The sequence below is a fragment of the Phalacrocorax carbo genome, chromosome 3, assembly GCF_963921805.1.
Source record: "Phalacrocorax carbo chromosome 3, bPhaCar2.1, whole genome shotgun sequence".
NCBI classification, from domain to species: Eukaryota; Metazoa; Chordata; class Aves; order Suliformes; family Phalacrocoracidae; genus Phalacrocorax; species Phalacrocorax carbo.
In genome coordinates this window covers 128,770,789-128,788,604 of record NC_087515.1, presented here as the reverse complement: position 1 = coordinate 128,788,604, position 17,816 = coordinate 128,770,789, and the positions used below count along the sequence as shown (strand labels likewise).

General features: G+C 46.3%; 1 protein-coding gene across 1 annotated transcript in view; it reads left to right on the top strand.

The window, feature by feature from the left end:
* Nucleotides 1-17,816, top strand: part of RAB10 (RAB10, member RAS oncogene family) — a 49,576-nt gene that overhangs the window by 10,595 nt on the left and 21,165 nt on the right. The window contains exon 2 of the mRNA XM_064448399.1: nt 17,068-17,128. Coding sequence (XP_064304469.1) covers nt 17,068-17,128 — 61 coding nt within the window. The remainder of the gene's footprint in view (nt 1-17,067; nt 17,129-17,816) is intronic.

The window sequence follows — 17,816 nt, the reverse complement described above, 5'->3', positions numbered from 1 at the left end:
TACAGCAAACTAAAGAATCCAATCAAGTCTTACGGCCTCTGGTGCTGCCTTGCGAGAGGCTGATGGTTTGGGGTATCAATAACTTCTGATTCTAGGCGTGTCGTCTGACATTATTCCAGCTATTTCCACCCTTTCAACTGTACATAATTCCTGTTTCTCAGGCTCTTTCTGTGCCTTCAATTTGAGTGTTGCAGCAATAGCTAAAAGAGGTGGTAACGCGTACTGACAAGTATGATGCTTCTGGGCAGTATTGTAGCAATAGGCCTTTTTTCTTCAATCTTTTTTCTTGCTAATAGCTTGACAACACTGCTGTTTATCTCCGCACTCACTGGAGAACTCAGAGGTTGGGTGGTATATGTGATCTCCAAGAGCAGGGAGATGGAGGAACCCTCATGGTCACACTGCGCCATATAGCTCTGGTGCTCGCGGTGTGGAAGTTGTCTGCAGATTCCTAGAACTTGGTGTAAACCAGAGATAAATACCTGCTGCTGTGTTCTGACTCTGTGAAGTCTGTTTCTTGATGCTGAAGGGTTCATAAATTAAAGCTTTTTACTCCCATACCCAAGGTTCATATATGTTTAAGTTGATACTCAGTAACCAAAAACATCCTAGATTGTACGGCAACTGCTTCAGTTAAGTATGGATTAAATCGCACAGATGTAGCGCAAGCAGTGGAGCTTCAAAACTGAACATGCTATATTTAACACTAGGCACAATGCCGGTCTTTGGAGTCTGTGTAGGAAATAATAGGTGTGTCCTTACCCAGTGATTCTGTATTGAAAATTCTACATAGAAAAGATGGGGTCCCAGCCTATCTCCAACCCTCTTGTTAATGGGAATGATGCGGAGACAGCATCTTAGACTGCACTGCTTGGTGCTTTAGCAATGTCAGTGTGTGTCTGATGCCAACGAGGACAAAACTTGCTGCTGTGGTGTTGTCTAGGTAGCTTGAGGTGGGGTACTTCCATAAATAATGGCAGTATTTTCTGTTTGTAATGAAAGAAACCTGGTTTTCCAGCAATAAGTAGTCACTTACAAGCACATGTATTCTTTTCAGTGAGTTGTAAAATGCAGCTCGTAGTCTGTATCACCAGAGAAAACACAAGTCCAAGGGCAGTGACTACCTGGCCCTCATAAAGCTGCACTGACTTTGAGGGACTCCAGGCATAGTGTGAAGCGTGTAAAGCACTACAAGCTTTCATTTCTCCAATAGTGATGGTGACTGCATCATGCAAACAAACGTCAATCTGTGTGAAAACAACTGGAGAATCAGTGACTCTGCGGTTTTGCTGTTAAAAGTCTGAAACCCTTGCGTGGTACCGGTGGGGGGGGGTTCTGGTGCATTTTGTGCCTTTCATCTGCCGGCGTGGCTGAAACTAATCAAATGTAGGTCAGTGGGTTCAGCAGAAGGTGTGCGTTCCAGTGAGTCGCCTGGTCGGAAAACTAAGTGATGGCCTTTCTTCAGTAGTTCTAGCAGTAAGGAGTTTTAATTATTGAAAGAAGTAACTGATCTGAGTTTCTGCACTGCAGAAGTCCTCATTTCGGAAGTTGGGAAGGCAGAGAGCTTCTGGGCTCCTCTTGAGCTTCTGACCGTTTGTAACGGTTTGACTGGCTGAACCTTTTTAATGACCTGCCTCTTCAACAAAGAATGAATCTGCTTCCCTTCATTTATGTATTATCTGTCTTGTCAATCTGATGAGTATAAATCAGCCAGGGTAAGTGCCAACTTGAATTTTATTTTTATGCAACTTGAGGACAAAATTACTGTTACAGCAAGTAGCGACAAATTTTCTCTTTTATAAATAGAAGCAGTTTATGTGAAAGCAGGTTCAAGTACTGTAGTTACTTTTTAGCGAACAAATACAGCATAAGTAGGCTAAGACATGTATGAAAACTGATTTAACCGACTGTAATTGAACTTGAAGGTACTTTGCACACATGTTTGGTGGTTCAGGGTAGAATTCCAATTAGTGGTGAGTTTTTGTGGGGGCTGTCAGCTTGCTGGAGTCCAGACCTTTCCCTGCCATGATTTTAGGTACGGGCCCTAACGGGCTTCGCTGATGGAGGGATTCGCAGGGAGATGTGGCTGCTCCGTGTGATGCCCTCTCTCAAAACACATGCCGGTAAAGGTGGCTGGCAGAACTCTGCTAGCTGGGCCAGGAGTTTGAGTATATTAGAAAACGAAAGATGTGATGGCAGAGAATTAAATCAGCCCTTGAACCTGGAATTAACTGGCACTAAGCAGAGATGATTGCTGCATGGGAGCAACTCTGAAGTAAGTACTGTTTTTTGCTAGAGCTTAATTTCCTTTACTTCCCTTCCCCCCCACTACCTTATGAATAAAAACCTTACGGACTCTTGTCTCTCAGTATGCATAAAACATTGCTGAAATAGTTCCTTTGTTCATTTTCTTTTTTTGTTTTGTTTGTGGGGAGCCTTGTGTAAGGTTTAACTGCTGGAATAACAATGATAAAAGTTTTTTTTCTGCAAGAAGTGACTGCTTGAGCTGAAACTGCATGGTCTCACAGACCTAAGTGGCAGCGTAGGTGGTGTCAACAGGAAGCTTTGGTTTTCTTTCTGAGCAGTTTTTTTACATGTAAATTTGAACTGCACTTTCACATGACTTCTGAAAATCCTTCATTGAAAGGACTATGGTTAAGTGCAGAGAGAGCCTGTGGGTCCCTCGCTGCTCGGGCTGCTTGCTTTCTGTGGCCACCTCAGATCTTTCCGCACAGCGTGGTGTATCGAGGACTGCCTAACCCTGAGCGTTATAGGCTGTATGTAGTTAGACTGCACTAGACCAAAGTTGCACTAATGCTTATAAATGAGATGAAGGCAGCTGAGGAGGAGGAGATGAGAAGGCTTCACGACTGGTTCTGACCTGCGAAATGGCTTCTGTCCCTGCTGTAGGTGACAGCTTACGTGTGCACCGTAGTGAGACGCTCTGAACCTTCGCCATTGCCTGGGATCTCAATTTTAGTTTGCTTGGCGTGAATGGCAGGTAGACTCCCTGCACCCAGAGTTCATGGCAGCAGTGCTTTGAACACGTCTGCTGACTTGATGCTTAAGTGAAACGTGCCAGATTCCTAACCGTTGGAAACGGCTCTCGCTTGATGTCCGGAACCTGGCGTCTGCATCCATTTTATTGGGAAATGGTCCTTGCCCTGGTTATCTCCTGAACTTTGCCCAGGCCCTGATATGGAGAGTGCTAGCTCCCAAATCAAAACCATGAGATCAAAACTGCCACGAACACGTAGCCCACTGGCTGAAGTTCTTGGTCCTGGGAACATCCCTTGCCATCAGCTGACTCTCTGCTGGATGTGGCCGTAGCGTGCTCTTCGGTGCACAGTACCCTGAGGGTCTGGTGGGCCAGGATTCATAGGGTGAGCTGCAGCAGTTGATAGAATCATGGAACAGTTTGGGTGGGAAGGGACCGCTAAAGGCCACCCAGCCCAACCCCCTGCCGTGAGCAGGGACACCTTCAGCCAGAGCAGGTTGCTCAGAGCCCCGTCCAGCCTGGCCTTGGGTGTTCCCAGGGATGGGGCATCGACCGCCTCTCGGGGCAGCCTGGGCCAGGCTTTCACCGCCCTCAGCGTGAACAATTCCTTCCTTCTCTCTAGTCTGAATCTCCCCTCCTTTAGTTTAAACCCATCTCCCCTTGTCCTGTCGCTGCAGGCCCTGCTAAAATGTCTGTCCCCTCCTTTCTTATCAGCCCCTTCAGGCCCTGAGAGGCCGCAATAAGGTCTCCCCGCAGCCTCCCCTTCCCCGGCTGCACAACCCCAGCTCTCCCAGCCCGGCCTCGCAGCAGGGGGGCTCCAGCCCTCGGAGCATTTCTGTGCCCCCTCTGGCCCCGCTCCAACAGCCCCGTGTCTGTCCCGTGCTGAGGAGCCCCGAGCTGGAGGCGGCGCTGCAGGGGGGTCTCACAGAGCGGGGCAGAGGGGCAGAGCCCCCTCCCTCGCCCTGCTGCCCGCCCTGCTGGGGATGCAGCCCGGGGCACGGCTGGGGGTCTGGGCTGCGAGCGCACGCTGCCGGCTCGTGTCCATCTTTTCACCCCCCAGCACCCCCAAGTCCTTCCGGGCAGGGCTGCTCCCCACCCCTCCATCCCCCAGCCTGGATTGATCCCGGGGGCTGCCCCGACCCCTGTGCAGGGCCCTGCACTTGGCCTTGTTGAAGCTTGGGAGGTTCACATGGGCCCACCTCTCCAGCTTGTCCAGGTCCCTCAGTTAAAGAGCTCCCCCAAAGTCTGCTCCCCTGTTGCTTTGCCAGAGGTAGAAACCCACATTGTTCTTTTCTGCTGCGGTCAATTTAAATCACCAGTGGTGCATCTGTTAACCACCCAAAAGTGTGGCTTGAATTGCTAAGGCATGAATGCATGTGCCGTTGTCACTCCCTTTGAATGAGGAGGAGGACATGATACTTCTCAAGGAAGGGTTACTAGAAGCAGTCTTGATCTGAACTCTTGTAGCTTTATCTTTAGTTCAGCAAGACACCTTTCCTTACAGACGTCCAGTCAGGCACCTCTAATTAGTTGTTTTAATGTCATGTATCTTAGTTCCTCCCTTGGCAGAGTCGTCATCCTCATTTTACAGGAATGTTGTGTTTCGTACTAATCTTTGCAAATAAACTTCATTACTGGCTTTTTGTTTACGTGTCGGTTTTTATACATATGCAGCAGATGAAGTAAGGGAGCTGGAGCTTGAGATATATGGAAAATCCGTGGTAAGCCACTGTCTGTGTCATTGTTGAACAAGGCAGTGCCGTTTTAAAATGCCTTCCAAGTGGGTGCATGTGATGGCACCTCAACCCTGACCACGTCCTGAATGGTACTGGTGCCTTTCTTACCTTGTGATTATTTAGCTTTGCTGTTTTAATTCCAGGTATGGGGATGAACAGCACTTCACGTTGTAATCAATCTGTTAAACATCTGAACAGTGCCACTCGAGGAGAAGCAGCTTCATGGAATTCTTGACTTGTTACTACTGCTTGCTTCCTTACAGCCTTGTGGCTTCTGGACCTAAATGTGTGGACATGATGTGTGGAAAAAGAATCTTGTCCTTGTGTTCCAGTTTATATAAAGATTTATGTCTGCAGGTACCCAGTGCATAAGAGTAAAGGATTTCCATACATTGGAGGGGAGTAAAGTAGAATAAAAGAGGTGTCAAGATTTGTTTCTGAAGATGATTAATTTTTAAAATATAGGTGACAAGAATAGTGGAGGGGTATAAGGTCACAGTTCATGGAATAGAATCATGGACTCATTTAGGTTGGAAAAGACCTCCAGGATCACCAAGTCCAACCGCCAACCCAACACCCCCAGGCCTCCCAAACCATGGCCCCAGGTGCCACGGCTGCACGGTGTTTGAACCCCCCCAGGGACGGTGACGCCCCCACCTCTCTGGGCAGCCTGTGCCAGGGCCTGACCCCTCTGGCAGGGAAGGCATTTTCCCTCACACCCAACCTAACCCTCCCCTGGCGCAGCTTGGGGCCGGTTCCTCTCGTCCTGTCACTGGTGACTTGGGAGCAGAGACCAGCCCCCCCCTCACTCCAGCCCCTCTCAGGCAGCTGCAGAGAGCGAGAAGGGCTCCCCTCAGCCCCCCCTTCTCCAGGCTAACCCCCCTCAGCCACTCAGTTCCTATGTAGGTGCAGCAACCTGGGGTACAGAGAACAGGCAATTCACAATACCTCTGTCTCCTTGGTAATTTGAGTTTTATTTATTGATTAATATTGCCCCCAAGTGCTCTTAAAGAGTTTCTGGTAGCAACCTTGTCTTTTGTAATTATTTCCTCCAGAATTAACATGTAGGTGTTAATCTGTGATCTTAATATAAATCTCCGAAGAACGATCAAGTGGTTTCAAGTGAGGCTAGCAGTGAGAGAAAAATATTGGTGCACTAGAAGGCTGTAGTCTTGACCTACATTTAATATACATCCTTGAAACGATCTGATGCACAAAGGAAGCTTGCACTCCTGCAGCCTGCCTGCCGCTTTGAAGGGGAACAGGAACACTTCAAGAAGAATTTCAGGTTGGGAAAGCGGCCTTCACTCTCGTCGTTCTGAATCTCGTAGCTCTGAACGGTGGTGTTCATCTCTGCGCTGGCCGGCGGCTGCGGGGGGGAGGCAGCAGTGCCGTGTGAGGGTCCCCCGTTTTCTGCAAGCGGGGACGTGAATGACTCGCGCTCCATGACCTTTCCCAGATAAAAGGTCAGGCTGGGTAACAATGGCCTTCTGTTGTGTGGGGGGGATTAAGCCAGATGTTTGGGGGGATATAAGGCAAAGGGCTGGATTTGTCACCAAAATGAACATTCAGCCGAGTCCCCCGTATCGGTCAGTGTTGATATCTCAAATATCCCTGCAAAGCTGAGCCCTATTGCAGTTGCTTGTTTGTTCCGTGATGTGTGACAGCATGTGAAAGCACAACAAATGCAGGCATCTAGAATGGAAGAATGTAGGTCATACCGAGAGGCTGCTGCCTCACACAATTGTCATCTGCTTCGTTAAGAATAGATTAATTGGTAGGAGATGATCTGGCCTGAGTTCTCCCTTACGTTACCAACTCTGTACTGACATGGTATTAGTGAAACTTAGTCTGTAAAGACAGTTTTATAAAGATACTGTAAAATTGTACTGAAAAAGTGAAGATTCAGGAAAGAGCCATGGCAGGTCCCTAGGAGAGGCTGGTAGGGCTTGATGATCAGCCTATTGAGAAGGAAATAACACTCTTATTTTTTTTAAATAATCTCTAGTTTAGCAAATTTTGTGTTAAAAGCTAAAGGTAGGTGGATTGTTTGGATTTTGAGAGTCTGCTGCGTTCCTAAAAACAGATGCTAGAATTAAACAAGTGGTTTATTGACATACACCCCATCACATGAGCAACTATCACCGGTTAAGAATCTTCAGCTTGTCTTTACGGAGAGAGGGGTGTGGTCGTAATTACTTTTCTTGGTACCTGCTTTACAAAAATACTGCTTTTCAGGCTACTTCAGGTACTGTGGGTCCCTCGCAGTCAAAGATACAGCTGTTCCCCCGGTAGCTTCTCTGCTTGTTACTATGAATGTTACAAAGAAAACCCGCTCTGTGTAGCTGTTGCTATCGAGGGGGTATGGATTGAGGCTGCCACCTCGCCGTAAAGGGGGGAGCGTTTATCCAAGTGGTAGTTTATAAGGGTGCTAAAACCAAGTATGTGATGGGTTGTTTGGTGAATGGGTGACTAATAGAGCTCTTGGGGAAGATCCTTTGGGAAAGGAGAGGCCTCTGACAGATCCAGCCTGAGGGTGGGAGGGATGACACCGGCGGCTGGATGTGTGCGAAAGAGGAGCGGAAAAAATGTAACACTGATCACATCATCGTTTGCGGCTGGTGGAATTAAAGTAATTAAATCACTTGTTTCTGTTACCATTGTCCTCCTGTGCCCAGCTCCATCAAACCCAGGCTCTCAAACAGGACACTTCCCTTTGTGGATGTCTTCTCTTGCCCAATTGTTGCAAAACTTTTTTAGACTACTAGAATTAACTAAGTGTGCGTTTCCTGAAGTTTCATTTAAGGTACGTGTTACTTTATTTAGATGCAACTTCTGGTGCTCTGTAAAGGCTGAATTGTCACGACTTGAAACCTTGCAGAGCCGGAAGAGTGAGTTCATGTTGCTGCTCTAGTTTGCGCCCTCTGCACTAGGAAAGCCTTAGTGCAGAGAAGTTTAAACACTGAAGCATGTGAATTCATTGGATTTTATGTTTTACTACCACATAAAACCGTAGTCTGCTCATATCTTGAGTACTTTGTTATGCTTCTGGTCACTGTACATCAAAAAAGATGGAATTAAAGGCTTAGAAGAGGACAGCAAAGACAGCCAAGAGGCCGTTTCAGTGTCACCTGCTCTGTGATTCCTGATACCCTCTGTGCTGGTCCTGGGGGGGCTGCTGCTGGTTCTCCCCATAGCCTTCTCCAGGTGGTGGCACTGGGAGTCCTGCGCTGCCTCGATTCATTTTCTGGGGCCCCTCTGCTCTGACTCGCCGGTCCTGGTACCAGGTTGCTGTCTGAACAAGTTACAAAGGTGCTCCTTCGCCTGCGGATATATCGAGTCCTGAGTCACTGTAACTTTGGAGACTGCAAAGAAACACTGTCGTGTAAGTTTGCATCATGAACAACTGCAGTCTTTTTTTGGTAGGTGTTCATTTCAGGTCGGACCAGTGCGGTGGTAGCCTTTAGTTAAAATGGCTGGGAATCCGCAACACGGTCTCAGGTAGCCGCTAAGTGTTGGCTGTCGTCGGGGTGCAGTGGGTGCCCCGCGCTATTTTTAACGTACTTTGTTTTGCAGCAGTTTACCCGTTTGCCTCCTCTGTCCTCCATCCATGCCTGGCTGTGTTGTTCACTAACCAGAACAGGCAGGTTCAGAAACATCCTGTTAGTTTTTGAAGAAAGTTCTATTAATCAATACATTTACTACTAATTTACTTTTATATGGGTGCCTGATTTTTGCTTTCTCTTCCAGCAGTGCTTGCTTGTAGCGGTAACGTCCCTTCAGCTTTTGGAGTGGCCTGCAGGAGTTGGTGTGCTGGCAGGTTTTAGTGTGAGGTCAGGAAAAATGAGACAGAAGGGAAAGTCTTGCTGGAGAGCGTAGCTTGCTCCAAGCAGCAATCTTGAGCTGTTGTCTTAACTGCGTTTATTGAAATGAAGATAATAAAACAGACCTGAGACACGTAAGTAACTTGCCCCGGTTTTTGTAAGGGGAGGAGCTGGCGCTGGGGTTGCAGTTGTTCTGCTGACCAGGACACGTACGCCTGGCTGTGCAGAGCTTTGCTTCTGGCCCTGCAACTCCTTCCTTTCACCCCACTGTTCCCCAGCTCCCCACCTGCAGGTGGAGAACGCAGCACGGGCAAGCACCAGGGTGAAACCTGAGGTGCCTGGCTCCGAAAGGAGCTGCCTAAAGGTGGTCCAGACCCGAGGCCTCCATAGCCCGCGGGGGCTGTCTGACCCAACCGTGCGTCCTGCGGTAGGTTGGTGCTGTGGTGGGTGATCCATGACCGACTGTAGCTCTCCGGGAGAGCTACGAGAGGTTGGTGGGGTTGGGACACTAAGGGGGCCACGAGGACTAGCAATACTGATTTTTCTATTTCTTCAAAGAATTTGTTGCCGCACATAAGTGTTGAAAATACACAGACAGGTACTGATATACATGCAAGTGTGTAAACATGGGGGCTGGAGATACGTCCGTGTATAAACAAAATGCACGTGAAGAGAGTTTTCTCCTGAAAGAGGAAGACTAGCTGTCTTATTTACTTAGTTACTATCTTGTTTACTCATGAGATTAAATGTATTTGAAAGCTGGAGAGGAGGGCAGGTTCAGTACTGTAAAACCAAGAGGTGTGGAGCTGCCATGACAACTGTTTGTACATCCTCCTACGAAAGCACAAGCAAAATTAGTATTGCCCGCTAAGCGTAGACTAAGGGCACTGTGTTTGCATCTTGCCAGACTCTCAAGCATCGATGGGCTTCTCGTTCTGATTCAATCACTCGTGTTTTGTTGCTGGTCATTCTGTCTTTCCCTCCTCCCACTCTGTTACTTCCCAAGTAGCTGACCATGCTACATGTGATCAGGGCTGAAGACAAGGAGGAGTTCAAGTGCAATGTAATCCCTCTCTCCTGATGAATAAACATCCTGTTAGAGAAAGAAGTTATGACCTAAAGTATCACTTCCTTACCTGGATCTGCAGTTTCCCAATACTGCTTAAGAGAAGCTAAGTAGTCCAGGTTTTCAGGCTTCCTGGTTGTCTCTGTCTGATAATCTCATTCAGACTTGTCTTAGTGAGGAAGAGTTTGAGAATTTGTCTAGTGACTCCTTTTATTGTTTTATGACAATTTTGTCCGGAGAAAGAAGATGCCCCAGAGATCCACCTGTTAGAGAAGTATATGTGAGGCCTAAGCTACAAGCAACAGGGGAGGAAAACGTGGGTTCTGGCCCCTTTTAGAGACCAGTTACTAGAGTTATCTCTCCTCTGTAGTTGAATGCCATGCTTTCCTGCCAAAGGTAGCAAATCTGTACTTCAGAAAGAATTGCCATGACTGTAGAGGCGTGTCCCAGCTGGCCTAAGGCTTCCTCCTGTTCCTTGCCGTGTCAGCCGAACTTTGCTCTCTCTGATAAAACTTAACGCTTTCACTCAAGCTCTTGCCAAAGGATGAGACCGTGAATAGCTTGAGTTTCATTTCGAGAGCAGTCTGAATCTATGAAAAAGTTGTGGGTCTTACAAGTGGCACGTTGTGACAGTTGCCTATTCCTTTCGTATCTCCCGTGGACAAGCGAAAGGAGACATGCCAGGGAGCTGTAGAGGCTGCTCCTGCGGGCCCCGCAGCTGCCGCCCTGGCAGCCCTTGCTAAGGCAGAACTGCAGCCGGTCCAGCACGGGGAGAAGCCCGGCTGCAGGCGAGGGGAGAGACCGCCTGGGAAGAGCGGTCCTTGGATTTCCTTCTGAGGAATGGGAATTGGGATTAACACCGCATAACCTAATCTGTAAATTTGTCAACTGTAAATGAACTGCTTTTAAGAAGTCACAGCAGTATTGAAGTTCAGTTTAGGTTTTGCTAAGGAGCAAGTTCGGTTTTCTTGGGTTTTTTTAATTTGCTTTTATATATGATGTGGAGTTTAAGTCTCTTAAAACAGGTTTGTCTATGTTTGCGTAATCCATGTGTGCTGGCAGAGGTCTCTGTAGAGCTGGAATCAAGCAGTGCCAGCGAGCCTAGGCACAAAATGATCAGCTGGCATGGGGCTCCTCCGAAATAAACTCTTCTGGCTGAATCTTGTGCTTCGAACGCCTTTCACACCAAGCGCAGAGGGTTGTCTCGGCAGAGCCCCACGTGCCAGTGTTCGGTGCGACACCTGCAAAACCCAGTGCTGAGACTTTGTTCGGTGCTGAAGGTGTGAAGGAGGCAGAGACGCTTTAGAAATCTAATTTGTATAAAGCCTCTGAAAAAGAGTATTTGTACTTAAAATGTTGAGTGTGGTTGGGGATGTTGTATGTTCATACTGTGTAGGTATGATACCTTGCAGAATAAATATTATGAAAGACCTAAGTAGTAACTGAGATAACTAAGAGCTTAATTAAAACCAGAACTCTCGTCTCTTGCCTGATACGCTTGGGCTGGGCTTACTTTGGAAGGAGAAAGTATATTTACAACTGAAGCTGTCTCACAAAATATTTGATCTTAACTACTTCGTTGATAACAGATGTTAATGGCTGTATTCTTAGTAAAACAACTTTCTGAAGTGTTCAAGCTTGTATGTGGGATGTACGTCGACTTCGGAGAGCTTGTAATTCTGGACTTGCAAACCTCGGAGATGTTGTTACGGGAAGGGGTTAGAGGAATTGCCTTTTTATTAGTGTTATGCTCTAGATGTATCTGGGTTAAGAGTTTGTTTCAGCAGTCATCATCTGCATTAAGACATTAAGCTGAAGAAAGTCTTGCAGTATTACAGATCTGTCCCGAGAACTGAGGGATCTCATAATCAGGTAGCTGTATAAAAAGACTAGGCAAAGCTCGGCACAGGTCTCTGGCCCAAAGTTAATTCTGTGGTTTTAAAAGCTTCCAGGCTTAGTTATTGCTGTATCCTCCTGCTGTTGATAAGTCTTCTTTTATTGCATTTTTGTTTTTTAAATAAAAAAGTTTTAAAAAGAAGTTTTTAATATAATATAATATATAAGAATACAATAAATATAATTTTGTGATACATAAAATATATAGATATAATAGTATTTTTAAGTAAAAACATTTAGGGCTGTTTATTGGGCCCCACTGTAAGCTGCAAACGTACCTGAAGGATGTGGATTTTCTCTGTGCTCCTGTGATGGTGTTCTTGCGCTAACTAGGTACGTTAGAGCGTTAGCTCTTTGTGTTGAAGTGTCATATGCCGTGAGGCCACGTTCCTTCTGACTTGGTGAATTTGGAAGTTGTTAACTCAAAGAAAGACGGCAGATTTCTTTCTGCCTGGTCAGTCTCTCTCTTTACTTACGCTGGAATTTCCAAAGGCTGTAAAGGTGGGCGGTAAAGATAAGACTTACCTCCTTATTGAAGTGCTCGCAAGAGCTCCGCCTTGCCTTAGTTGTTTGAAGCGGCTTGGCGTGGGGGGTGTTCGGGCTCACCTTCCAACCCTTGGGGCAAGCGCTGTAGCCCAGGCTGCGAAGCCCTGCCGCCTCCAGGACTGCTGACCGCGGGAGGGATGTGGGCGAAGGGGGCCATCCCGCTGCTCGTCTGGAAGCGTGAGCGTGGGTCGAGTTCTGCTGCGTGAGTGGGAGCGTTGACAGCTGCGGTTTAAGTGCGCCGTTGAGGATACTGGCTGTTGCCAAAGCCTGTAGCACACAGGTGGGCAGCTTGAAGAGACGAGACTTGAGTATGAATTTATGCCCATTTGCTTTTCTTTCCTGAATTGAAAAGACATAGCGCTGTTAAAGTACATTTGCAAAGCAGTTACAAACAAATGAAATACGAAATGCGCCGATTTATATGCTGCTTACGGGTGGTGATCTGACGTGCAGGTTGACCGCCAGGCTCCCGGCGCTGCGGCGTTGCCCCTCTCTTGCCCTACATTCCGCTTCCTACCGCCCAGTGTCCTCATGGAGCTGAATAGCGTCTTTGTTTGGAAAGAATGCAAACAAAATTCGTGCTGTCTGAAAAGGGCTAGCTCATCATTTGTAGCTCTGAAATGGACTGGAAAATAGCTTTTTCCCCCTCCCTCTTGTGGCATTCTGTCTTTCACTTTTCAAGAACAGTTGGTTTGTGATTTAGCGGCAGCAGAGTGATCTTTACAAAACCTTGGCAGGGGCTTGAGAAGGTGTAAAGTGATACAGAACTGTTTGGCTGCAGCGATTATGCATTTAAAACACACTGTTGTGCTGACGCAAGTCCTGGTTCTTCATTAATGTCTTTTGTCTGAGAGCAAGGGAAACTCAAAACCGTTGAGCAAATAGTCCTGTGTTCACCGAGACATTGAGATATTTACACAGACACAGCCAGAATGCTTTGTCGGGAGCCATTGACAATAACCTCTGATGTAGGGACAGAAGAGCTTGACTTCGGTGGCCTGATGCTCAAGTCTGACCTTCCAGCTTCTGAAACTCCTCTTGATCTGCATCTTCACAGTGACTAGGCAGAAGTGACTCCCAATGGTTGTGTAAGGGCAGATCTTGTTTGCACGTGCCGTGAGATCAACTAATGGTACCTCTTAAGCCTTGATACTCAAGGACCAGTAACCTAAAGAGTCCATAAATAAAACAAGTTCTGCCTTTTTTAAAGCCGTGAGTTCAGTTTTTGGGCCCGTGTATTGCTCTAAGCAACTGGTACAAGACTTGAAACTGGGAGGAACCCCACAAGTGAGCCAGAAACCAGGGACGATCTGCCTGTAAGACTTTGTTGCTGAACTGCAACAAAGCTGAAGCATACTGAAGCGTAACAAACATTTCCAGATTTTTATTTGAAAGCATGGGGTTATATTAAGTGTTTAATAGGCTGGCAGTATACTTCGGTTTTTCCATGAATTCCAGTTAGTCCTATGAAGTTCGTGAATATCTTATCGACACTTAATGAGGGAGTAATTTTATGCTCGCCTTTAATTCATTGGTTCTGTCATTATCCTCCTCTGATAGCCCTACGTCCTCACGGCATGCCATTCAATTGTTATGCCCATTACCCTCTTAAACTCTGTCCTGAACTTAACGTTACTGGGAGCCCCCCATACCTGTAATCTCTTCTCTCCGAAGCCTTTGTGTTTCTGCCGGCATGATGTCGCTGGCGGCTTCTTTGGAAAGGCCTAGAATGGAGTGGGCATTTTAGCCGTGCAGGAGTCTATTTTGTCCAGTCTGTAACAGTGCTTTGAAAGTATTTAGAGGCAAATGGTCGTTTGGTCGTTGCTATTTATAACAATCTTTCTGTTACGAAGGCTGAACTAGTATTATATTGTAATTGGAATGGAAGCTGAGTATAACATGGGATTAGAGACTTATTTTATCCCCAAATACTAGAGTTAGCTAAATCCCTCTCCGTGCAGAGAAGAGTTAATTTCCTTGGCTGGGTTAATAGCTTGCTTTATCTTGCATAAAACACGGCTGTCAAACATCCTGCTTTATCTGGGCAGAACCTAGAAGTAAGTGTCGCTGTATAAAATACTTTTATTTATGATCTTTTGGTAAATGCTGCGTTCGTTTGATAGCGTTGCTGTGGAGCACTACGTCACAGCAAACTACTTGGTTAAATGCTACAAAATGTAGGGGTAGTTTTGGGCGTTTGGGAGAGTTTTGTGTGTTGGCTGTTAATCATTCAGTGGGTTTCTTTTTCAAACCACATGCATGTGTTACTGGCTATATTGATTCATAAATTTAACTTAACGTGAGTGAAGAAGTACTGCTTTGGCTAACTGGGGAAAAAAATGGAGCGTTGACCTGAAACTGAGGTCTGAAGGTCCCAAGCTGACGTCCTAGAATGAGTGGACAACCCTGGCCTTTAGTCGCTGTACTGCATTAAATCCTTGGAAATGGGGAATTTTGCCCCTTTACGCTCTGCATGTTTATGAAATACTTGTAACCGTAAGAGGCTCTGTGGGGGGCTGCAGTTGTTATTCATTTAAGGGTTTTTCTCCATTTTCCTTTCTGGCCGCATGTGCGGTAGGTGTCCATCTAGCAAGTGCCGTCCACTGCACGACACGGGCCTGTGGGGAGGGGGATTCTTGTCCCCGCCACCTAAAATTGTGTAGCCTTTCCCAGAGAGGCTCTGGTAGCCTGATTTTTATGTAAAAAGATTTTATTAATTTAATATTTCTACGTTAAAATGAAGTGGTGTGTGCGAGATATAGAGCTAAAAGGAGTCAGACTTGGCGGTGTTTACAGCAGGCTTCCCATGCAGACGTCTTACATAAGAGTGTGTTTCATAAATTCTATTTAATCTTGCTTGGTATAAAATGACCTTGTAGATTTAGGGGGAAAGTTTGTGATTGCAGCTGCTGCCTTTTTAAAAAGTCTAAATATAAACAGATTTGTGGAAAGCATGAAAAATTATCAGCGGTGTTTCTCTGATTTTAATTGAAAGCCAGAACTCTGGCATCTAATCAGGGTCAGAGCAATTTGAGAAGGTGGCTTGTAGTGTTCCTGCCCTGCTGCTAGTAATTCTCGTAGGCAAGTTTGGGAAGAGAAGGTTGAAACAAGACGTGGTGCTCAAGCCTCTTCTGCTGCGGAGGAGCTGCTGGCGGGGTCCTCATCCTGGCTTGTCTCACCCGGCGTCTGTTTTGGTCTGAGCCCATCTCTTCTGAGGAAGAGCGATTCGTCTGTACGCGTTGCACAAATGAGGTTTCACCATGGTCTTGCACAAGGGTGCTCGTATGGAATTTTTGTGGAAATTTCTCGCCAGGTGCCTGCAAGATCGTCTTTGCCTATTCTAGGGTTGCCTCTCCCTTGGGTTGTAGTTACTCTGTGAAAGTAAACGGTTGTCTCTCAGCCTTCGGTCTGCCGCCTTTGTCGTGTGAAAACGGCTGCTGGTTCACAGGAGGAATTCTTGGGCAACAGGCATGTAATGTTGCAGTCTGTACTGCTGACATCCATCCTTGTTTTTATTCTGTCTTCAAGATTATCAGTTGCGTGTTTTAATCATCCTTTGTACGGTGCCTCTCACTTTTGTGAGCAGTAGACTTCAGATAGGACAACTTATTACAGAATCCCAGAATGGCGGGGGTTGGAAGGGGCCTCTGGAGATCATCTTGCCCAACCCCCTGCTTGAGCAGGCACACCCAGAGCAGAAAACCAGAATTAATAATGAAGATATTAAATACTGGTGTTGGTATTGGTCTTGGCTAAGGATCTGTCTTCGGTTTGATAGTTTCTTCTTTCCCAAGTCTTCTCAGGACAGCTCTCCTTCATCTCCTCTTCAGTCAGTCCTTGCAAATCCCATGGTTAACTAACTCCCTTGCAATACCGTTTCAGCTTTGCCACAAATTAACACGTGAGTTATTTTGTATTAGTTGGTAAATTAATTAAAAACAAAAACCTCGCTCATGCTCTGTCTATTGAGTTTTGAGAGCGGCGGTTACGCACTCCCATGAAGTCGTGACTTTGCTCGTACCACGCCAGAGGCCGGAGCGGGGACGGACGTGAACGCAGGGACGTGGCGGTTGGGTGCCAGCTTATGCTGAGAACTTGCCTTTTATTGCTGGCGGAAAACTTCGTGTTGCTTAAACCCTTCTGCTTACGTTATTGAAGCTTGAGGTTGGCCGCCTATAAACCGTGGGTGCCTGTGTTTAGCTCAAGAGGCAATTTAGGGCTTCTGCTGCTTGTTGCAGCAGTGCGAAAAGGGAGGTGACTGCTTTTAATCATCTGGAGTCTCGTCACGCTCTGGTGTAGGCTCTCGCACTGACTGCTTTGAGTTACGTTAAACAGGTAATGAGCGTTAATGTTTCTGTAGTTAATGTTATTCTTACAGGTGGATTACTTGAACAAGATGAAAGGAAAGGAGAGTCTTGGGGAAAAGAGGCCTTTTTATTCCTTGAGAGGTTTCTGAAACAGTGGTATTGCAAGGATTAAGCGTAAGAGTGAAAAAAAAAAAAAAAATTTCACCGTGATATTTCACGTAGCTTTCCAGCATGTGCAAAATATTGTGGTTTAATAATTTTGGGGGAAAGGATCTTTTTTAAAAAGAAGAGCACTTGCTTTTTTGTTTAGGGTGTTTAAATTTATACCCAAACTCCCAAATTTCTTCTATTTGGAAGTTCCCCAGAAAAATTGCAAAAACCTGCTATTTTTCAGTCTTAAAAATAAGCAAGAAACTTAAAAGCTTCTGCAAACCAGATCGTCTTAACCGTGTTACCTGAAGGCGTCCGCTGGTGGATCGTAGACCCTTCGAGGCCCTGCTTGCTTCGGTAGCCACGCTCCTCTCGCGTTCTGGCTTACGCAGATGGTCCTGGGTTTGTGTGATGGTTCAGTAAAAGAAGGAAAGAAAAAAAAAAAAGCTGCTGTTCTGTCTGCAGCAATTCTGAGTGGATGTGGAATTGCTTTTTTTTCTGTAAATAAATACTAATTACTTATTTATGTGTTTGCTTATTTTAGGGATAGACTTCAAGATTAAAACTGTTGAATTACAAGGAAAGAAGATCAAGCTACAGATATGGTGAGTAATGGGCCCAAGAAGCTCGGGGTGGCATCCTTCTGGAAGGCTTCTTTCAGAAGCAGGTTTTCGGGAGAAGAGTTCCTCTCTCTGAGATTCCATTCAGGTACCTAATTTTGTGTTTTCAGTAGTGGCAAAGCTCCATGTGTATTCCCCTACATGTTTTTTTAGGAAATGGGGGAAGAGATCTGCGTGTTGTGTTTATAACCAGTCAGTGGCTGCTCCCTTGGACAGGCTGTTGGCAGATCTCCTGTTTGGGAGGACAGGATCCTCGCAGTCTGTGATTTAGTGGGAAGTGTTTTAAAACAGGAATTTTTAAATTAGGAGTTGCCTCGAATCTGTGACTATAAATTGACTGGTAGCCTTGCTTTGTCTCAGCAAGAAAGTGGAATCCACGTCCGCACTTTACATTTTTCCATGGTAAATGGGAGAGTTTCTCAGCTGGCTGAAAACATGGGTGCTTTTCTGTTGGAAAGTCTAACGTGAGGCAAACCAAACTTTTTTCTTTTAGCTTGCTGCGTGTGTCTAACTAGAGATTTTTCTCCTGTTTTAATAGCCCTGGAACAAGTCGGGTCAGGAGAGGTAGCGGCTTTTCCTAGCCTGCATGTTTGTTTAGGCTCCCTCTACCACCACGGGTGCGTAGTGGTGGTGCCTTCTCCAGCTTTACCGAGAGTTCAGAATTTAAATTTGT